The 22,717-nt window shown below is 37.6% G+C and overlaps 1 protein-coding gene across 3 annotated transcripts in view; it reads left to right on the top strand.

The window, feature by feature from the left end:
- The window catches only part of ERC1 (ELKS/RAB6-interacting/CAST family member 1), a 293,596-nt gene that overhangs the window by 248,424 nt on the left and 22,455 nt on the right, over positions 1-22,717 (top strand). For 2 of the 3 annotated variants that reach the window (XM_050909774.1, XM_050909763.1), the window contains one exon: positions 16,185-16,286. In XM_050909774.1, the coding sequence (XP_050765731.1) occupies positions 16,185-16,286 (102 nt within the window). Of the gene's footprint in view, positions 1-16,184; positions 16,287-17,895; positions 17,923-22,717 lie in introns of those variants that run through there. The other variant, XM_050909781.1, reaches the window with a different exon arrangement.

Below are 22,717 nucleotides of genomic sequence, written 5' to 3'. Positions count from 1 at the left end.
GCAGGCAGAAGTGGGGGAAATCACTCTGTACACTTCCTATTCAGGAACCTATTGGACTAGAAACAGAAGAAACTTCTGGCTGAAGTGAATATATATCCACTAATTGGCTCTCATCAAGCCTTGCCAGCTGTCAAATTTAAGCATCGTGGCTTTTGCTGAAGGCCTGTAATCCACCCAGATTATTAATCACAGCGCTGCTTGTTTTGCCAGGCTTTGCTCCTCAGTGAGTGTTTCTGTCAAGGGCGGATCTCTGCCAGGAGCAGACCCCAGCACCCTGACAGCAGCTGAGCAGGCACAGAAAGAGAGGCTTTGTCATGCCCTTGAACACTGCTTCCTGAAGTACAGCACAAGAAGCCCTCGCAGATTAAAAGAAAGCACCTTCTCCCTGCCATGTGCTCCAGACTTTTTTCCCATCATTTTTAATCATCGATTACCGCAGTAACAGCACTCAGTGCAACGTCAGCAGTCTTTTCTGGGGCAGCATTTCATCTTCCCGTGGTATTACTTATACTCTTGTTCCCCTCTCCCTCCTCCTTTTACCTTTACCTTCTGCCTCTTGTATTACTAAATAATAATGTATGTTCAAGTGAGCTCCTTGCTGTCGCTGGACTCATAATGTCGGAGAAGGGAACTGCCTGTTGGCCCCACTGTAAACAGCTACGTCTGCTTTCTGTTTGTGCCTTCACTTGTGTCTTGGCCGGTAGTTTCTAGGGCATTGCAATGGCAGCTTTGTAGGTTTGCTTGAAGGGAAAGGTTCTTTGCCTCACTGAGAGATTGAGCTTTAAGGTTTATAAAAGTACTTTGGAACTTGGATGACAATGCAGTACTTGCTACCCTTTCTAGACATTTGTAACATTTAAAAAAATACTCTATGGACTAATATTTCCCAAGTTCGATCCCAGTTTTCAAAAACCTGTTTCAGTCTATTAGAAATATTCCTCCATTTATTGATTATATTAAGATTTTCATATTATGGTTTTACAGCTTTTTCATTCACTAAAATTTTGCACAAATAAATGTGAATTAATTGGATAGTTACTGACATCATCTACTGCCACATTTACAGTATCTCTCATTCAAGGATTATGAACTCCTATACTAAGTTATTTAAGTAACGTTGTCCCTGACTAGAAAATCAGGATTGCTGGACAAGTCTAGGTTAGCAGTTGAGACACCCTGTATCCCATTTCTGTAAGTGACAACCAACCTGCTGGTGTTCGATATCAGTTAAAGTTGTTAAGCCTACACTGGGAGGACCAGGCTTGTTAGCGGTATTAAAGAGTTAAGAACACTGGGTGAGCTTGGTTTCTCCAGGAGACTGCACTAGGGAATGTAATTTTGTGGCTAAAAAATAATAATTCCTTAGTCTGTGAATAGTATTTCTGGACATTAGTACAATGTAAATATAGTCACTGTCATTTCACATCGCAGTTGTACCGTATGGAGGTTTTCTGTAGTTATCATGGCACAAACCACTGATCTGATAGGCACTGTTTTTCAGTTAAATAAAGAGACTATATTAGAACAGGTCTTTTTAATACATACATCCAACAGAGCCTTTATGTATTTATTTCTATGAGACTTCTGTGCTCCAAATTTTATGTTGAGAACAGTTCCCCTCCCTCAGTTTCTGACAGTCTTTGTGTTAGCTGATGTGTTCATGAGATAGTTGCAAAAGCTCAGAAAGAGTGATTTAGAAGAGCTCAAGATTGCCAATAGTTGTTCGTTCAAGGAATAAAATTATGGGCGCGTCTTCTTTTGTGTAACTTCTATGGTTTGTGGGGTAGTTGGGAAGGACCCGTACACATCTACTCCCTGTTTGTTGTCCAGCGGCAGGATGTGCCTCAGGCGTAAAGTATTTGAGACTTTCCGACAAACGGTTCTTGTGGCTGGGTTGGTTTGGCATCACTCTTTTGGTATCTGAATTGATGATGTTTGAAGGCTGACCGGAAAATACAGTGAGTTTATGATTACATTTAAATCTTGTCATTTAGACACATTGTTTAGGGAACTCTGAAGTTTTGGTGACAGAGAGGATTCCACTTAAACATGTAAATAATCTTGATGAGATAAACCCGTGAATTTATTTTGTTGTGAAGAAACAGGAATTTCACACCGAATTTTCAGATACAGGAAGATTTTGAATGACTTGTTTGAACTCAGTAAAAATACTGTGATTTTCCAAGATGAGTGTGTAACCATCCTTGCTGATATTTCATTGATGGGATGCAGCTTTTTCTATACTAAATTATTCCTGATCATTTGGGCTGTTTTACCTGGCACTCACAATTCTCTAGAAGACACAAAAGTGTCCCTTTACCTCATCTCCATTCAAAATGTGCTAACTTAGTTGATTATGCTTATCTGTTCCTACATTTATTGGCCTTATTCCCCAGGGAACACAAAACGCACTAAACAGTTTCACACTAAAGCTATAAAGTAAGACTTTATTTGTGGTTACTTCTCTTTGGATGAAAAGCCTAAAGAACCTGTGACTTTAACAACTATCTTATATAAAAAGCAATTCACATATTGATAGTCAGTAGAAAGGTAGTGTCAGAAAGCTGAGCGTTTTACCAGCTTTAGTATTGGTTTTAATTTGTGGAAGTTCTGTAACTGGTGAGGTGATAGACGATGCAAGGTGTGTTCCAAAAACGTGTAAGGAGAAGGTGAAGTCAGAGATATGAGGTGACTGATTGGTTTCATAAACAAAATATGTAGAAAGTTTCAAGTAGATTACAGATTAACAGTTGTATGACTTAATATGTCAGTGATGTGTTCTTTACTTGAAGGAGGAATGATGGAAAGAATTGTGCACCTAGAAATAAGTAATGAAAAGTAATGCTCTGTAAGATAGAATATACTGCGTGTTTGGGATTTTACTGTGTTATTTTGGGGGTAACATAATAAATCAGTGGGTTTTTTGCTTAAGAAGAGAAAAATACATAGTCTGCAATAGAGAATTTTAATCCTCACCATCTTAAAAGTTGATAATGGAAAAATTAAGTCTTAACTGTACAGAATGAACTTCAGCTTCAGCAAATAGTGAGCTGTTGATGAACAGTGGTCTCAGGTATTTTTGAGCTTATGCACTGAAATGCCTCTCAGTCTACAGATATTTTTCTCATCCACTGTATTAAGCTCCTTAGAATTCTGAAAATAATTTCCCTTTTTTGAAACAATCTGATTGAGCCTAGTCTAGTACACCATATCTCAGGTTAATGAATAGGTAATGCAGGGGAAAATAGAAGTTTCATGTTGCAGTTTGAAATCTAAGATATATGCTGTCAGTTAGGACTAGTTTCTTGATACTAACCCTTCACTAATTTACATACCATGTTGTGGAAATTGATAGGATAGTATATCAGGTTTATCAAAAGGAGACATAGATTTATGAAATTAGGTGTCAGTTACTTATGATAGCTTCTTGCAAATGGACGGGTGCTGATGGCTGCAGATTCCTCTCAGTTCTGTTAAATTCATGGGTTTATGTTCTAAAGAATCCAAGTCTTAAAAAAATTACTATACATATTTTGGTGCTGAATAAACTATGCATTTTACTCCTTAATAAGTACATGCTGTTTCCTACACCCCTTTTCTAAGATGAAAAAATATTCACAACGAAAGAAAAGGTGTGTAATTTTTCCCTAGAGGTAATTGTTTTTGCCACTTGACATTTGTGAATGTGTGTAGGGAGGGGATGGAGATTTTTCTGCTGGCTGCTAACTTGGGAAGCTGTGAGGACTCTGGTAACAGCTGCCAGCTCCAAAAGATAAAGATGAGAAAGTTGATACTGATGGACACCCTGCTTCCAGTCCCTCCCTTGAACAGGGGTCTGCAGACGATGCTGTCAAATATGAGGTAGTGATTTTGGCAGATCATCTTTAGGGCAGTTGTGTTCTGCTGTCTCTGAGTGGACCTATATTGAACACAAAATAAAGGAATGGTTTCTGTCTGCCCTTCTGTGCCTTAAATGTGGTACCAAAGGTTTGAGTCTTTTCAGTACCAAGAAATGCTTTTAGGGATTAGTCCAAGATTGTGCATAAAGACAAAATAAGTCTCAAACTCAGTTATCAAAAAATTACTGTCTGATTTTACTTGGCATAATCAAACATTTATCATGTGGATATAAGATCAATTTGCTGGTCAAGCACCCTCAGTTTCAAATAAGAGTAAATTTACTTTTGCAATAACGTGTTGCACAATTTTAGGTTGTCAATAGTATAGGTGAATATTAGTCTTTTAACTTCTGTAAAGCTTTAGTCTCCAAGTATAAATTAGACTCTGATCACAGTAGTGGTGCCTGGGGGAAGTAACAGTCTTTTATCTTGAATACAGCCCTGGTTAAGGGGTAGCCATTTTATTAGGGGTTTTGTTCTCTTGTTGAGCACAACTTTACAGTCACAGAACTTAGTCTTTTGTTCTTTTTCTTTCTGTTTACCACCAATTCCTGTCTGTCTTAGTGTGAATACAAATATTTCCTGTAGTTGAGTAAACAAAAAATAAATGGAGCTCTCACAGCTGACTCCAGCCAAGTTCTTCTTAGGATCTGAACAACCTAGGTATCTCTAGTTTTTACAGTGGATTTTTAACTGGGAGGAGGAAACTTAACTTTTTTAAACATTCAATTTCACTGTTATACCACACTTAATCCTTTTAGTAGTTTAAGAAATGACTCTTCTACTCTTCTCACTTTTTTCACATTAACCTGAAACATAACTGTAATTTCTGATACCAAGCCAGTGTGCCGTCCATCTCCAAAACACTAGTAGATATAACCTTGGCTTCGCCTCCTTTATTACAGCTAGCAACCCAAACTTCTGCTAACTGCTGACATTAACGGTGTTGACAAAATAATAAACACAATATAGTGAACCTTAAGAACACACACATACATAAGTTGTTTAAAACTTGGAAGACTGCATTGGGTTTATTTGCTCTGTGGAAGTAAAAAGTACTGTACCTTCTCATTCTAGGTTTTTTCTTCTTTTTTTTTTTTAAGGGGAGATATATTTATTTATACACACAGATCTTCATTTTGTGCACCTTTCAAGTCTCTTCCATATCTCATAGAGAGACAGGCAAGATATCAGTATGTTTTTCTGGACTGGAAAAAGAAGGATTCACAGATTTGGTGGGAAGGATCCACAGATTGGGAAGTGCAGACTAAGACTAGTTCCTTATTGTCCATCTCTATCCTTTTCATCACTATCAGATGATGAAAAGATTTCTTGATGTCCCTTCCTCCTCTCTTCCCCCCTTTCCTGATTACCAAAACAAGCTAGTCCTTCTCCATTGTCAGCCAGCAATCTGGTTTATGATACAAAGAGGCTTAAAAAATATGAAGGCTTCCTTATTTCCACCTAGGTCTTCTAGTTGCAAATAAATCAGTTGAGGTTGCCCCTGTCCTTCTATTCATTCATCTCTACTTCTTCCTCTCCTTTGTCAGGGCTCTTTAACATATGACATCACCTATCTAATTTTAATGGCTTTGCAGTAACAGGATTGTTAAGGAAAAAACACCAGAGGTATGACTGGCTGTTTTTTCATCTTGTTCCACAACCCTTTTTCTTTTGGTGGTTCTATAGGAGAGATGGAATTTTCTAAGGTTTTTTTCTAAGCTTTACAGTGTGCTTTATGGTGCCCATTGGGTGGGCCTCTACTCATATGTAATGGCATAATATCATGTAAATCACAGAAAGACAACAGATTAGGAATAGAGCAGGCAATGACAGGAATACTGTCTGAAATGCAGACACCTTAGAGAAATTCATCTTAACCGAACTGGCACACATTGTGTGCCATGAATTTTGTAGAAAGGAAGAGAACTTCTTTCCTTGGTAAGAATAATTTTGGCACAAATACAGTAGAAACCTGAATGTTTCTTCAGTCTTTCCAGCTAGTACTGTTATCTAAGCTTTGATACAGCCTTAATAGGAAAAATCAACCTCTGCAGGAAGGAGAAAAAAAAAAAAAAGTGTTGGTTTATTGTGATCCTCCTTGCTTGTGTACTGCGTGCAAGAGCAGGGCAAATGGACAGGAATCATCTGTCCAACTCTGTACTGCACATGTGCTGCTGTGTGCTCGGGCAGGAATCCTGCCTCTGTGGACCAAACACAGGGACAGTGTGGATGGACAGGAATCCTGTGTCTGCAGACCACACGCACAGATGGTGTGGACAGACAGGAATGTAATGTCTGTGTGTTTGTATGGATCTTATGAGGCAGGGCTCTTCTACGTGGATGTCAACCCTAATAATTGGCCATACAGAGAAAATTCTTAGCTTTAATGTAGTTTGGGGTAGCAAAGCTCTGTTGGTTGTCAAAGGAAATGCCCTTTCAGCTCTTCCCTCCAGCACTTACCGCGGAGGATTTTGCCTAGATTCAAAGATGAAAGTGAGGCAGAAAAAGAATAATATTGGTTTTCTTTCTCTTTTATACGCAACAGCTTTTAAAATTAATTTCAGAACACACATAAATAGTCTTGAGGTTTCATTGTGTGTTTTTTTTAAAAAGTTGCTATCAACACTGTTTATATCATGTAGACACAGACACATTCGTGTATACACCCAGAGCTGGGTTCTGGGCAGTTACAGACAGTCTGTGTTGAGATGATACTGAGCAGCTCACATCACTTTAACATCTAGGAATTTGTATCTGTACATAACTACTTTTTTTGCCAAGAACAGCACGTGTAGAGGGGGGTTGCTATTAACAACTCTTTGAAGCTGCAGGCAAATGCAATTGAAATGGTGAGTCATATAACAATAAAAATATGTAAGGCTAAAAGAGCTGTGGTAAAAACACTGGTATATACCTTCCAAAAATAAAAATACCTGGATAAAGAAATTCTTTTACTATATTTATTGTAAAGACATAGTCACAATAGACAAAGATTTGAAAACTTCCAAATTACGTCAGCTGGGAAAGGTGTATGTAGATATATGTGAGCAGGTTGTCTACAAATGATTTTGTCAAAGCAGGGGATCACAACTAGGTTTTAAGATTTTACAATAGGATGTATGTTGTATATAAATTCCTAGATGAGATTTTGCGAATCAGTTTTCATAGGTATCACTGGACTGAGAAACTTTCTGATTCCAGACTAGGAGAAAGACTAAGAGACAAAAGCAGAGTGACTAAGGCAGTTGTGAAGTTGAGCATATGCAAGTGGATTTATTTTGGAAAGGAGAACCAAATAGAATAACAAAGGAAAGAGGGACAGAGTAGGGTAGATGAGAGTAAGATGAGCAGGGTGTGGAGTGAAGCTGAAGTGAAAAGGGAAGGAGAAATTTCCAGTAAATAGTCATAACAAAACAGAAGGAGTCCCGTCAACTATGTCAAACAAAGCTTGTTCTATTTTTGATAGAAATATTTGCCTGTTCTATGGGATATGATGTAGGTAATTTAGGGGTTTTGCCTTCAGATATTTATAGATTTTGTAAGACTAACCTTATCTCTGGTGCTTAATGCAGGTGCTTAAATTGCACAAGTTTAAAGTAATCACAGGATCGTTATAATGTTGGAATGCATTTCCAACATTAGCATAACCTGAGATATCTTTTACATTTTACTTTGTAAAATACACGTATCACCAACCTATCGAAGTTTTTAGGGAGTGTTTATGCTCCAAAGTACATTTCAGCTTGTTTTTCTCTCAATTGATAAAATATAAGATGAAATTTTTAGCTTGGACCCACAAACACACCGTGAGAGGGGAAAAATGAGCAAGGGGAGAAGTACAATCAGGAGTTTTCAACAGTTTGAGTAATGAGGACAACGACAAAGACTGGTATTTCCTTTCACATTATTATAGAAGTAGGATTTCACTTTTTTGTTCAGGTGAGTTGTCCTTGGTGGTATGTATCAAAGTAGGTTAAAAAGACTGAATAAAATGTATATATTAAACATTCAGCAGACGCGTGAACTAAACATGAGAGGCTTGCTGCTGTTCGTTTGAGAATTTGTAGCAATTCGGCCTCACAGAATCTTAAAGAAAGGCATGGAGCACACTGTCAAAAAACTCCACTTCTATGCAACCTTTAATGCAAGGATATATTGAGAGACTACATCCCAACTCTTACAACTTGGACAAAACAAATTTTGGACCAGTTTTTATCCTAAAGTTCTCCAAAGAAGAGTTTAAATGACAGTGCTATCCATCTGCTTAGCTGAGCTGTAGTTCCCACCAAGTAACTTTCGATTTATTGACCATTTTCAACCAAATTTGACAGAGGGAAAGAAGTCTCAAAGATTGTGTAACTTGTAGGAACTTAATTAACATCCACAGCTGGGCAGAGGCGAAAAAAGACCGAAGTAGTGCTCCCACACAGGGAAAGGCAAGAAGAATTGAGCCGTGATATATTTTGTTTGGCTGTAACATACGCATATGGCTGGCCATTCAGAACATACATACTTTCACACTGGTCCCAGCTGACTCTTGCCTGGAGACACCATGGGGGAGGCAGGCTGGAGAAAGAGATTATTGTAGGGTTGAAGGCCATGCTTAGAAGATGTAGAATACAAATCCAAAGCACGCAGATTTCATTAGCCAGCATAAAATGGGTAATAAAGTGGACTCCTATGGTCTTCAAGGGTAGCCATGCTGTCTGCAAAAGAAATCAGTTCTTAACTGATGAAAGAAGTAATGAAGATGGCACAATAGATGGAGGGTGGATGTAGCAGCGTGATTTAGCAAAAACCAGTTGCTGTTAAGCTAATTTAAATAAACGTGTCTTTTCTGCTTTCAGGGCATGTGGCAGCAAAAGATACTGATCTTATATTCTCTGGCAGGAAATTCTGCAGTAAGGCCCTTCTTCTCTGCCATGGTGTGGAACTGAGATCAGACTTGCCCTAACAAAATGCACCATAGGGCAGGCTCATAACACAAAAACTACTTACCTGCTTGCTTTAAACCTGGAGTATAGTGGTTTTATATGCTCACTACTGGAAGGGAGTATAACCAGTTCTCTTATTTCATCTTAAGAATTATAACAGCAGCTCATTTTGCTTGCTGTTGCTGTCTTCAGATCAATTTCAGTAAATAATTTTTTTGGTTTTGTCTAGTGTGAGGGATCCAGGATTCTTTGAGGCTGTTGTCACAGGATGCCATTTGTCCTTTTGATCTTGCCTGAAAGGTTTTTTTGATGCATAGGCCACCCAGTCAGTATAAATTAGGTTTACAATATGGTGGTAAATGTTCTCAGAGTCCAGCCCTTGCTCAGACATCTTTGAGATACAGGAAAACACACCTTACTGAGCTTTCTGCCTAAGACCCTTACATGCAGTGGGAAAGATGCCAAAGAACTAACATAGTTGGTTTGCTTCCGAGAAGTTAGCCATGACAGAAGGAAGGATTTTTTAAATTATTTTTTTTTCCTTTTAAATCTGGGACTGGGCAGATTCTAGCTCTTGTGAAAGAAATAAGAGAAAGGCAGTTCTGTTACCACTGATCAGTCAGTCTTAAACACAGCTTGACGTATCTCTAGAGAGAGTACAAGAGAGCTAAAGGAACACATACTATAATGTTCATGTGATATAACACAATAAGGAATCCCAAACACAAGATCTGATTTGGGTTGTCTTTTGTGTCGCTAGTTTTCTCTACAGGATTCAGAGCAATAGATTTCAATAAACTTTGTCATCAGGCAAACCCGTAGTTAGTTATTTGTTCATCTCCTAAGGAACTAATAAAGCTCCAAGAGACGCATTCCTGTACAGGGAAAATTTCAGTTCAAAGTTTATTTTTTAAATCCATCCACATATAGGTACATATGTCAAGCCTCAGAGAGGACTCCATATCTAAGTGATCTGCCTCCTTTAGTTTAGTTCAAAGGTTTTTGAATATGAATTCTCCAGAACAAAGTTTCTCTGTAATTATCACATGTGGGGAGATGAACAGAAAAATGAAATCATTAAACAGAGAAATTAAGTGGGCTGATAAAGTCTTTCACTTTATAATGTAACATTGTTGTAACATTGCCAACAGTCGATGCAGAAGCCGGTATCTCTGGTAGAATCTGTGTTAAATCCTGCAGGCTTTGACAAACCAGAGCAGCTGCATGCTGCACGTGCTCTTTGTTGGGCTCACAAAAGCACAAGCTCCAGGATGTACGCAACTGTAGTAACCTGAATGGTTTTCGTACGTATGCAGCTGAACATTGTGTTTGTTTGCTGCTAATAGAGGAATCTCAGTTGCTAATCTTAAACATAGCCAAAAGGAAAGCCAAACCTAACTAATGATGTGTCTTTTAAACCTTAAAAACAAAAGTGACAACTCAGCATGTACCATCTCTTTACAAATTTGAAAAATGTCTCCCGGATCATTAAATGTCATGAATGGGAAGGGGGCATAAAGTAAAATACTTGAAACAATCTTTCAGAGACCCTCTGCTTAAGGTAGGTAGACACTCAAGATAGGTGTGTATTCAAGGTAGGTATAGATATACTCAAGGTAGTTACACAGGGCATCACATTCTAATAACAGGCAAGGAGGGGTTATCTCTGTGTTTCTGACAGCCAGATTCCAGCAGGGAGCTGGTTGGGTATTTACAGGGAGTATGGCTCACTGTGTGTTTTCAGCAAATAGAAAAGGACTATCTGAAAGTCTTTGCAAGAGCATAATTTTCAGAGATACTGAATTTGGCACACAACTTAGAAAAAAAAAATCACCTGAATTTCTCCATTATATTTCTATGTTATTAGTGGTGAAAAGGTTTCTAAACTGTTGCATTTGCATGTGTGTGCTTCCAGTGAAACATTCAACGCAGATTGAAATGGGATGACTCCTTTAACTCCCTGACACACTGTCTCCACGACATACCCATTTGTCACAAGTACAGTCATTATATTAATGTTTACTTAATGTGGGGCTTTTTAAACTCTACATTAAAGGATTAATAAAGCTTGTTTAGACTGGTTAGCAAAGCCAGAAATTACCCTACTCAAATATTTCACAAAAAATGAGAAAGTAGTCACTGATGTGAAGGTTTCTGCTGTGTTGCATGGTGGAGAAACAGATTTGATGTGAACTCTTTGAATAAGTTACTGCAATGAGAGTATGAAGCAGACTAGATTAATATAGAGCATGCACAGCCTATGAGCTAGTATCTGCTGTTTATTAGAGGTCCTGTCTAGAGATACAGAAATGTGTGATTCCTGCGAATAAAATTTGGTTTCAAAAACTTGCCAGGGTAATGGTTACCAGAACACTAGCTATCCTCCAGAAATGCTTAAGAAAGGTATGTATTCTCATTATAACATACAACTTAGTGCAAGCTTTCAAATAAAAACATTCTCTAAAATATATTATAAACAACGTCTGTAGTTAAATCTGTGGGTTTCAAATTTATATGTGGAATTCCACTATAAAGAGTTTGTCAGACCTGGGTAGGACTCCTCTGGGTTTTGCCAGCTATATTCCAGAATGTGTCTCTGACTTTCCCCTACACTTTGTGCATCAGCATCAGTTCTGTTTTTTCTCATGTAATAATTTAACTATGATAAAATCTATTAATTTGGTCTTTAGGGTAGAGATGCACAAACAAGCTACCAGTGTAGCCTGCAGTGAACGTAAAATAACTTACTCTTAGGAACCTACAGGTGAGAGTGTGCTTTGAAGCAGTACATCCATGAAGGAGGAACTTAGTGATTCTTAAACAAAATTCACCATGGCTACAGTTTTGGCAGCTAAAATATTATACATGTGCTGTTTGGAATGAAAGTTTTCAGGTGTTGGCTGTGTTAGAAATAGTCTACTCCATGGTAATTTCCTTGTTTACCCAAACATTTAGTGATTATAGAATACAGGCAGAAGTAAACTATATGATAACCAGGAAGAGCATGGTGAAAATATAGTGGAATCCTTGCAGGACCACAAAACAACAAAAGAAAAGAGAGCGCGTTTGAAAGAAGTGCTGATGCTGACTAGTCACATTTATGATTAAAACAAGTTTATCTCATATTTTCTTCTGGTGCTTTTTTCTGTTAATATAACTGCCTGCTGTAGCAAGGAATAGGGCAGAGGCCAGGGTTAAATAATGACGAGAAGCAAGAAGGGCAGTAAGAATAAGTGTATCAGAGAGGCAAAAGGACAACTGCAGAAGTTCTGGGGGAAAAAAAAGGGAGGGTGGGCAAGATCTGATAGTACTAGAGTATAAGTACTAGAGTATAGTCTAATATATAACCGGAGGAAGTTGGAGTTTTTTTAGATACAATACCCTTGCAAATGTTATGCTTTAGAGCTGCGGTTCACAGACTCTGGTCTGCAGACCTCTTGTGGCAAGTTCTCCACAGTCATTCCTGGCTTTCAGTTAGGAGCTTGAGAGTGTGCAATGGCTCTTCAGTAATTTTGAGGATTGACACTAGTCTAAAGGGTTTGGGACTGTTCTTTTGCACAGTGATTATTGGGAGACTAAAGAGCATTGTTAAGGGCTTTGACAAGGTGCGGGGTTCTGCGGGGGGGATGTGATTGGAGGGCAAGGAATAAGGTTACAAAATCTGTTCTGTCAAAAAAAAAAAGAAGCAGCCTCCTGGAAAAAAATCAAGAAACCTATTGAGTTGTGGAGTTTTGTCCTGTTTTTTTCATTATAGCATTTTATCAGCACATGCATGAAGAAGGTACCTGTAATGGCGCATGTTGTTTTTTAAGCAGAGTTTGGATCTGACATCCGGTTCTTATCATCCCTAGTTCTGCTTACAAGCTCTGGAGGTTTTAGACAAAAGCACTCCTGACACAACCAATTTGTCTCATTTATTTTCTCACAGGACACAGTGGTTAAACCACTTTGTTGTTCATACTTTTTACAGTGATGTTGAAATGTTTGCCCTAGGATCTGAGCCATAACCTCATAAGGTGGGAACGGATTGTATAATAGCACCATGACAAAGCAGTTCAGGACTGCAGGATGTTGGAGTGGTTCCCCACAGTAAAGTAAACGGTTTGTTTTTAAATCATTGCAACAGCCATATGCTCTAGAAATTTCCATCCTTTCAAACATTTTTTTCTGGAGGGGAGCAATAGGAGAGAAACTGAGTTCATGTATTTCCAGTTATTTTTAAAATTTCCAGTTAGAATTTCGTCAGTTAGTATTCCAGTCCTAAGCAGAAGCTTTTTATTTCCATGTTCGACATAAAGAGAATTAGAAAAATATTGTTATATTATATATTATATTTGCAACACTGCTTGGAATTTTAGTGTTGGAAAATGATTTTTAGTGGTATCAATCAGGAAATAAACTGCTTTTCTTCCATCTCTTGATTTTTGCCTAATTCCAATGACACGTGTGTAAATTAGTTCCTGTAGTGAAATCACAATACTGATTTTGGTGTTTTCTTGCCAAGACTTGTATAGCACAAACATGCACTCTTAGATTAACAGCAGAAGCAGTGGAAGGTCAGGTTGGATTAAAGGGGGAACATAGAAAATGTCCTTCTAGGTGAACTGATCCTGTCTGATTGTCATCATCGGGATGCTGCAGAGATTGTTCTGGGTTAAAATGTTCAAAGGGCTGTAATGGAGCTAAGCAGCTAAATCATATTTAGCAACTAGGAGGAATTTTGGAAGTTAGCTCCCTCTTCTTTTGAAAACTCCAGCCTTGATAGCTATAAAATTATCTGAAGATGAAAAGCCCAAATAATAACAATTGCAGCATATTTTAGACTGGAGTGGACCTCTGCATCCAACCACCTGCTGAGAGCATCACTAACTAGAGCAGCTTGCTCAAGGCCTTGTCCAGTCACATTTTCAGTATCTGCAAGGATGGAGATGTCGCAGCCTCTTGGCAGCCTGTTCTGGTGTTTGATCAGCCTCGTTATGAAATTAATTTTCCTGATCTCTAACAAGAATTGTCTGTGTTCCAGTTTACATCTGTCATCTCTTGTCCTGTCCCCTCCAGGAAGAGTGTGGCTTCATCTTCTCTATTTCCTCCTATCAAGTAATTAAAGAAGCCTCCTCTTTTTCGGGCTAAACCAGCCCAGTTCTCTCAGCCTCTTTTCATACCTCCTGCCAAGTATTAATAGTAGGTTACTCTACTTGAAGTTAACTGACAGAAGTACGCAACCTCTTCAATTCCACTTCAGAATTTTCTTTGAGGGATACTGTGCTTTAAATGTTTAGATGTAAATGTTTTATAAATCTTTATATTCTTCTCTTCCTGTATTAGTGCTGAAATAGTTTTTTTTCATTCAGTATCATAAAACATGCTGTCTCTCTCTGGGAAGAGCTACTTTTTCTCAGAAAAGTTAATGTGTTGTACTAACTTTCTGCTAAACTTCTGCTTTTTAATAGGTTTTTTCCACATACACACTGAAAGTCATGTAAGAAGTTATTATTTATTATCAAAACCAAAGATTTCCAAAGAAATGTGAAATCATTTAAAATCAATAGTGCTCATTGCAAAGAAGAAATTGTTAAAGAGCCAACCTTAAATATAATAAAATAATAAATATGGAGAAAGTGCCTTTACAATAAACTGGTTGTTTAAGTATTAATGTAGCATGTTTCAAGTAGTGATTTATGAATGATGAGTCAGACTTGGAATTCAGAACTTGTTTGACAAAACAGAGCAAACAATATAAAGATTTTGTATGATTCAATTGCTTATTGCTTAACCTCAATTTACTATTAGCTTTTGTTAAATTAGTCCAAAATAAGATCAAATCCAGATTCAAACCCTGGACCTTCTCTATAATGATCTGAGTACAGTCAAGTAGAATCTGCATTCTCTAGCCTCAAGATGCTCATTAAAATTAAGAGTTTTCAGTAAGAAACCATGCAGTTATGAAGGGATTGAATCAACAGCTGGCATTTTTACAGTGATCTTTGAGCTTTCATTTAAGACATTTAATTTTAGTGCATCTCTGATGATTTAATATGTCTAGCTGTACGTAATTTACTGTGTATCATATCTAACATAGGTCTGGCTAGGCTTTTTATTTTTTTGGAATACAAGGATTTCACAAAGCTCAAAATGGGGCTTTGTCTACCTTATGAGCTGGGAGAAATGCCATCACTCCATTTTGGTTCTGCTCCAGGTGTGAGTGCCCAATGACAGTGGCACTCAGATAACTTGAAGTGAAGCCGCTGACACAGGGACGACAGTTCACTTTGCAAGACCCTAGACCCAGCTCTCTTTCGTAGTCCCCTCTAGGCTGCTCCTAGAGTGTTGTTGCTGCCTGAATGGTCTTTGTAAGCCCTGCTGGAGAGGTGGGACATTTTGCCCAGGTGGATTTCTTTCCTTGTTTGTGTGTGTGTGTTTGTAGGTGCTTGGGGACCTCATTTCAGGATAGTATGTTAAAAGGGCTTTATCTCACTAACACTGTCCTTTGCAGACAGTCATGTCATGTATTTTAATGTTCTTTCCAATTGCTTACCTAGAATGGTAATGTTAATGTAAGGTATTCCATTTATTCTTACACAATTTATTTTATATTTTGTGTTTTTAAAAATTATAAATCCTCTGGAACTTAAAATTTCCTGAGAAGTTGAAGAAAAGCTAAGAAACTTGTTTCATATTTTGTTAATTCTTTGCTTGACTGTATGCAGTTTTTAATTTTATAAATCTTTATTATGTCACCTTTTTTTCCCAAAGACTTATTTATTAACTTTAATTTCCTCACAGGAAGGCTTTTCTATAATTCACATTTTTCTGACCAGTCTCAGACTTTTCCTACTCTTTGGTATATCAATTGCAGACTGATTTGCATATTGAAACTGGATGGACTTCTTAAGTAATAACCTATTTTCAGCTTGTTTACTCTTTTTTTAAAAACTGATTTCTTTTTTGTTTTGGTTTGGTTTTTTTAACTGACTTAGGGACATCTAACTGATGTTTTCAATGAATTGTTCTCCAAATTGGTGTTTCAACCTTAAACCCAAGGGTCTATAAGAAGAAATTAGTTTCTTTGTACACACATGTACAGCACAAGTTTTAGTAGGTACAAGTCAGGTGAGCCACTTAATTGCAAAACTAATTTAACCTCAAAGTAAAGTGGTTGGAATGTGTCTCCCAGTTTTTACCAATTCTCTACAGTAATACCTACTAATGTTTTATGCATATGTCTTATTTTTTTCCATGTATGGATTTTGGATATACAGGATAGTGTAAATACCCTAGTCGCTTTAGTCCCTATGATCACTTTAGAAGGTAAATAGAGATTCTTCTTTTTTTTTTTTTTTTTTAATAGACTCAGAACCGTATGAAGCTGATGGCTGACAACTACGAGGATGACCACCTCAAATCCTCATCCCATTCCAACCAAACCAACCACAAGCCCTCCCCTGACCAGGTAATGTGTCTCTCTTTTTCACTTTTAAAGTAATTTTTACTATGGGGGCTAATTATTTTGAGTCGTATGTAGTTCTCCCTGACATGCTTGCAGTACCTTGGAACAAAAATAGCATTCCAGATTGCAGTTATAAAGCAGAAATGGATGTTGCTGTTGTGTCGGCTTTGTTGAAAACTCCTGAAATGTGAACAAACAGTTCCCGGTGCCAAGCTGTTATTAAGTGGGTGGAGAAGAGGGGGCAGACAATGAAAGGGAAGAAAGAAACGTTACTCTCTTAAAATGCACGATTGGAGTCCTGTCTGGCATATTCAGATTTTAGTAACTCGGGTTTATTGCTTGAGTGTGTGGAATGTCCAGGACTGTTTCTTGTCTTCAGTAGCAGGAAACCATGCTCCAGGATCGGCTTTCTGATCTATGGATTGCATACGAGCAGTTCCCTTCATTTCCCATGAGGAAATCCTGGCCTCTGTGCCAAATGAGCACAGACTGCTCCCTCGCAAACTCAATGGGCCGTGAACTGAAGGAAAATCAATTTACCATCTCCAAGGCAGTGAGGAGCCTCCTGTGTCATTTACAAAGCACAGCCGTGTGCTTGATAACTATCAGAGAGATTACCTATCCCTTGGGTAACACAGAAAATGCCAACGTAATTGCATATCCCATGTTGTAATCTCATCCATTCCAGTTTAATTAAAATATTAGCAATTATTAATCACTGCCTTGACAAAGTGAAGGAATGTTTGGCACTCCTCTTTGCCCTCTGGCTCATCTAGAAATTGTTGAGATCTGAAGGAAGGAATCTCACTCTAGACCTCTAAGCACCAACCTAGTGATACGCAGAAATTATGAGTAAGGTACAGAGGAAAATGGCAAAAAACAATTACATATTCACCTTGCAAAAATAGACCTTTAAAAATCTCTTTTAATGTCTGTATCAGAAGACAAGAAGGGGTATATACAAAGGAATGAACACAAAAATTCTCATTTTCAAAGCAACTTCCTTTTGCATCTTGTTTTAATACCCTCCTCCAGATGATAAATAAAGAACTGACTAGCTTGAATATTCTGCAATGTTTTTGGAAAATGTTGGTCTTACCTTCTTCGGAAGAGTGCAGTTGTTAATACTGCAAATTAAATGGCTTTCCTAATCTTAATTTGGAGGAAATGTTAGAATATCTGTTGTTTCTACACTGCAAGTCTATAGAGAAATTAAGCCATTTCCAGAACGTAACTGTAGTACGTGCTTGCAAATGTATGCAGCATAGCATTCACAGATGAAATGAAAAGATAACATGTAAAGAAAAGATAAAATTTAAACATTTAAGGAAATTCATGCCAAGACCTCGCAGGGGAGGGCAATAGGGAGGAGGGGGTGGGAGGAGGGTCTGATTGCACTTTCCCTTTGCGTAGGGGCATTTTAAAAGCTGACAAAGCCTACAAGAGAGCAAAGAAAGCTGTGCCTCAAGGTGGCTCAGAATATTGCATAAGGAATGAAACGCTTTGTACTGCTATTTGTACTTACATATGTGCTTTAAATACTAACCAACTCTTTATTTCATTCCCATGCTGCTCTGGGGCTTTTCTCCCATTGCCACCTCTGCACCGCTAGGATGAGGAGGAGGGTATTTGGGCATAACCAGTCAGATGCTCTTAGTTCAGCCATTTTGTTCAGAACGGTGAGAATCAACTTTTCTTGCCAATAGAAAAGTTTCCGACGGTCACTCTCACGTCTTGCTCCCGTGTGCTTTGTGAAACCTGGTTGTGCTCCTTCCCCCTTGCTTGCATAGTCTCTGCATGAAGGTGTTTCTCGTGTGTTTATGTGCAGTTTGTGATTTTCTTCTTCTAATCATCATGTCATTGTTTCATGATGTTGTGGGGAGAACTTTCCAGGGCATGTAATTGAGTTTCTATGCAAAGCAAGCTCTTAATGCGTACGAGAGAATAGGAAATTACTCTCATATCATTTATCATTGACTTCATGGAGGAAATGTTTTCAGTCGGATTCTTTTTCAAAGCAGTTTGCACTGTAGCCAAATCTATGTGTGCTTTTTCAATTCTGGTTAGTAAAGAATTTGCTCAGAGATAATGTTCCTCCTGAAGATAATGTTCCTCCTGAAGGTTTTAAGCATGTTGAGATCTGCTGCCGAGATTGCTGCCATGCATGCTGACCTAACTAGTCACAGATATTTATCAGCTCAGAATAGATGATTCTTGATATGGACTAGGAATATAAATTTTCTGTAAATTTGAAGGCAAAGAGGAATATCCCCTTAACCTTCCCCTCTCCTTTCCATCTCCCTCATTCTCTCAAAACAATGGGGGAGAAATTGGTAGCTATTTGTCATTTAAAGTACATTCTGTTTCTCTATGTCTGCGTCCACAATTTTCTCTTTTCTGCTGTCAAATTGTCTCCACAACAACCCCCATTTCCAGAAGAGAAGGCAGTACACAGGACAGAGCCCTTCTCATGCCTGTTCTCTAGCAAAGAAGAAAACATCCTTTACTGACCAGGAGCCTTGATGTAGAGCTACAAAAGTCAAATACTGATAATTAGGCTACAGTACATAGGATTCATTTATGCCTTGTAGTATCAGCTTTAAAGCAGAATAAATTTATTTGAAGTACTTAAAATATTTTAAAGGATTGAGATGCAATGACAGTATTTTTAAAATTTATATGAAACTTTTTCTTTCTTCACTTATCCTTTTAAGAAAAAATATTTCACATGAGTTTCTTCGCAGTTTTTCTCAGAATTTGATTTTTCCATACCAATTATTTGAAAGAAAACTCTTCTGAAAATTTCTGTGGAAATTTTGGACCCTTGAATTTCTGAAAATTATTACTTTATATTAGATTTGTAAAATATTCATGAAAGAATAAGCTACTCTCTCATCTCTTCACACTTGCTCAATTAACTGCAGACTTACATGTCTGTCTGACTGTATAGATCAGATCCCTCTTTTCAAGTCAACCATCTGAAAAATTTAATCCAACTGTGGCAGTGTCAAACTTGAATTTCATGCCTTGGGGTTTGAACTGAGAAAATCTCTTTAGTGGAAAAATTGATAAAGTGCTTCATTAATTTACACTCGCTGTTGATTTCACATTCTTTTTGAATCACTGCTCTTGCAATGGTTGTGTGTTAGTATATGATGCTAAAAGTTTTAGAGATAATGCTTGTAAAGATCTGCTGAAACACAGCAATTAAACAGGAAAGATCAGGTAAGTAAATGATGAAAAGGAAGAAGATGCTCACTATGAAGGTAGGAATAATTCTGATTTTCATTCTAGAGCAAACATGGAGGTTGTATAGAAAACACTGATAGAAAGATCTTTCTCTTTTCCTCTCCCATCTGCTGATACGTTTATGAATGCAACTGTGCTAAGAGTATGGTTTCTCTTAGTTTACTGAATTAATGGGTGGTTCACATTAAATACAACATATATCTCCACTTTGTACTTGAGGCAATTTCCTCAGGAAAGCATGTTACAGAATATCCTAGTCAAAATAATGAGGCAGCCAGCATCCTTGCCTTACATGCATCTCATCTTAGAAACATGTCAGCCTCAACATCGTCTTGCATACGTCAACAGGGAAAGTATAAAGGTGATTGATGCCTCCCAAGCCAGTTATTCCCAACAAAGTACATGTTTTTACCATGATATTCCATGTACATGCAAAAAAAAAGTCCTTATTCTCTTTGTAAAAGCGAAGATGCTGTAAGTCACAGAGTCCCTAACCTGCATGTGTTAAATGTATGTATTATGATGATAAAAAAGTGACTAATAGCATAGGATTTGGTGATAACTTTGTTTTTTAAAGTTCCTTTAGGTCTGAGGATGTAATCAGCTCTGGTCAATACTGAAGATAAAATGGAGACCATCAAAATATGTACAATAGCAAACTACATTGTTTTATTTTTATGTTTTGGGGTTTAAGGCTTTTCCCCTCCAGCATTCTGGAATTGACTGAATTTAATATTTAATTATGCCAGTTCTGTACATGACAGCATTATCAGATATCGCTCCCCTGAAATGGAGTACTAAACATATGCGCCCTTCCTGTGGTTTCAGAGAATGGTAATTTACATTTCAGTTTACAGTTCAATGTAAATACCATCTTTCATCCTGAAATAGTCTTTTCTAGCCTTTTTCTCTAGGCTCGTTTCCTTGCTGTCTGAATTTCTTATGACTCCTTTTATTCCCCAGATGGAGCTCTATCCTCCTCTATATCCAAGCATATTCCAATGTGCTTTCTCATGAGGATGACCCTTTGTCTTTCGCAAATGCTAAAATGGTCTGGCCAATGGCTTAATTAGTTATTATTCACTTTTATAAAAAATAATATGAATTTACACTTTATGATACCTAATACATATGAAAGGATATGTGTATATGCATGTGTATCTTCTTGTAAATATGTACCATGTGTGTGCTGTATGGGGGAAAGGAGAAGCAAAGCTTCCATACATAAACTTCCCAAGCTGCTCATTTCATCTAATTTTGTTCTGAAGCACAGCCATGCTACGTATGATGTGAGAAAGTGTGGGTGTGGTTCAGAAATCTGCTTGTGTCACCTCTGCCCATCAGAAATGAGGAGGACTGCTTTTGTTGACTGGGTGTAGTGGGCATAGGATCACAAAAAACTGTTGGAAGAGTGAAAGACAATCAAATTAAAGGACACAGGGAAAAGCAAGGATAGAATAAAAGTGGTAAGGGCAAGAACAGAGGAAGAGCAAAATTGAAACTCTGAGAAAGGAGAGATTTATCCTGGTATGTAATTTACACATACTGTATGTGCATTTTTAAGTATGCATGCTGTTGTAGAGCATTTTTCTTCCCATCTTCCATGGCTCTGGCTTGCAGTAGGAGTTGGAGCCTAGTAGATGCTGTCACTATGCAAGCTTTTTGAACTCATTCTGTGGAAGCATTTTCTATTAACGATTGCCAACAAATCCTGAAGTCACGGATATGCCTGCTAAGGAGCAAAACATTTGGTTTTGCTGTGCTTGAATTCCAGGAACAAAATCTGAAAATGAATTTTATGCTTATTAAACAGTGGAATGTTCAAAGAGCTAGCATTGAACTGGAGTGCATAAAAAGGGGGATCTTTCAAGATGATGAAAATATTGGCAAGTTCCTATTACCGTGAAAATATTGCAAGGCAAAAAGCCTCTTATTTGTGACATTTTTCTTTAATACTTGAGTTTGACAAATTTTAACGCAGAAGCGGTAAGTATTGTGAGTTGACTGCTGAAGACACTAGCATAATTTAACACATCTCTTAAGATTTCAGAGGTGATGTCTGTGATGGAAAGAGGGGGTAAGTCATAACAGGAAAATATTTGAATCATTTTTAAGAACTGAAAAGCGGCCAATTCAAGTAAATTTCATAGACTCCTTGTCAAAACCAGTATAAATTATAATTTGCAACATCACCAGATTACAAGTATGCATTGTGTACCAAAGGCTACATTTTTATTGTTGTAATTCGACTTTGCCAAGTGTTTTTCTATAGACGAGAGTCATCTAAACCTAAGAACTGAAATAAAAGGGAAAGTCATCAATGTGAAGACTGTTTAATGAATTCAGTTTGAATTTCTTAACTCTAGTTTTTAATCAAGAGCTTATAATATTCTAAAGGACATCTTTAATGAATATATTGTTTCCAAAACCAGTCTCATTCTAAATAGCCATTTGTGATTATTAAAGGGTAATGGAGCTGGAATGACATTTCTGTATTACATTTATTAGGACAAAGGTATTAAACAGGATTACAGTAAGAATGATAGAAACAGTTAAATCTCACAGAGAAGTTGATACTAGTAGACACATGCAAAAACCAACTGAATGCTCAAGGTTGTAAGCCATGTGTTTCTAACTTGTATCTGCAGAGCAATTTTGTCTCACCCCTAGGCATGCCCAGAATGAGCATTCAGAAATTCCTTTTTGTTGTGGAGGGGGTATTTATTATTCTATTTTACAGCTAAAAGGAAATGCACAACAAATGGACACCTAGTCAGCCAGCGTACATAGCTATTGAAACAGATTTAGAGGAAAGTAGCAGAAGTAGGTGACAGGCAACAGTCTGAAGAACTGTGACTACTGTGATGGTAGAGTAAGAGGGATAGAAATAATGACATTGACGGCAGGACATCTCAGGACTTAATTTAACATTTGCCACAGCTGTCAAACCCCATGAACTTTTCACTGAGATCACTACAGAACTAAAAGTGTCTATATTTGGGAAGTTGGAGAAGAATATTGATTTTTTCCTACATTATTTGGTGCTTGACTTAATATAGTGATTTCTTTTAGCAAAGTAAATATCTCATTCATGGTGAGTTCCATTTTCAAATGATTACACAGGCATTCATTCACTGCATAAATGTGATCTTTCTCTCCATGAGACACATTTTATGTTTGCAGCA

The sequence above is a fragment of the Gymnogyps californianus genome, chromosome 1 (genome assembly GCF_018139145.2).
Source record: "Gymnogyps californianus isolate 813 chromosome 1, ASM1813914v2, whole genome shotgun sequence".
NCBI lineage: Eukaryota > Metazoa > Chordata > Aves > Accipitriformes > Cathartidae > Gymnogyps > Gymnogyps californianus.
Note: the sequence above shows the minus strand (reverse complement) of the source record. Positions and strands in the feature narration are given on the sequence as shown.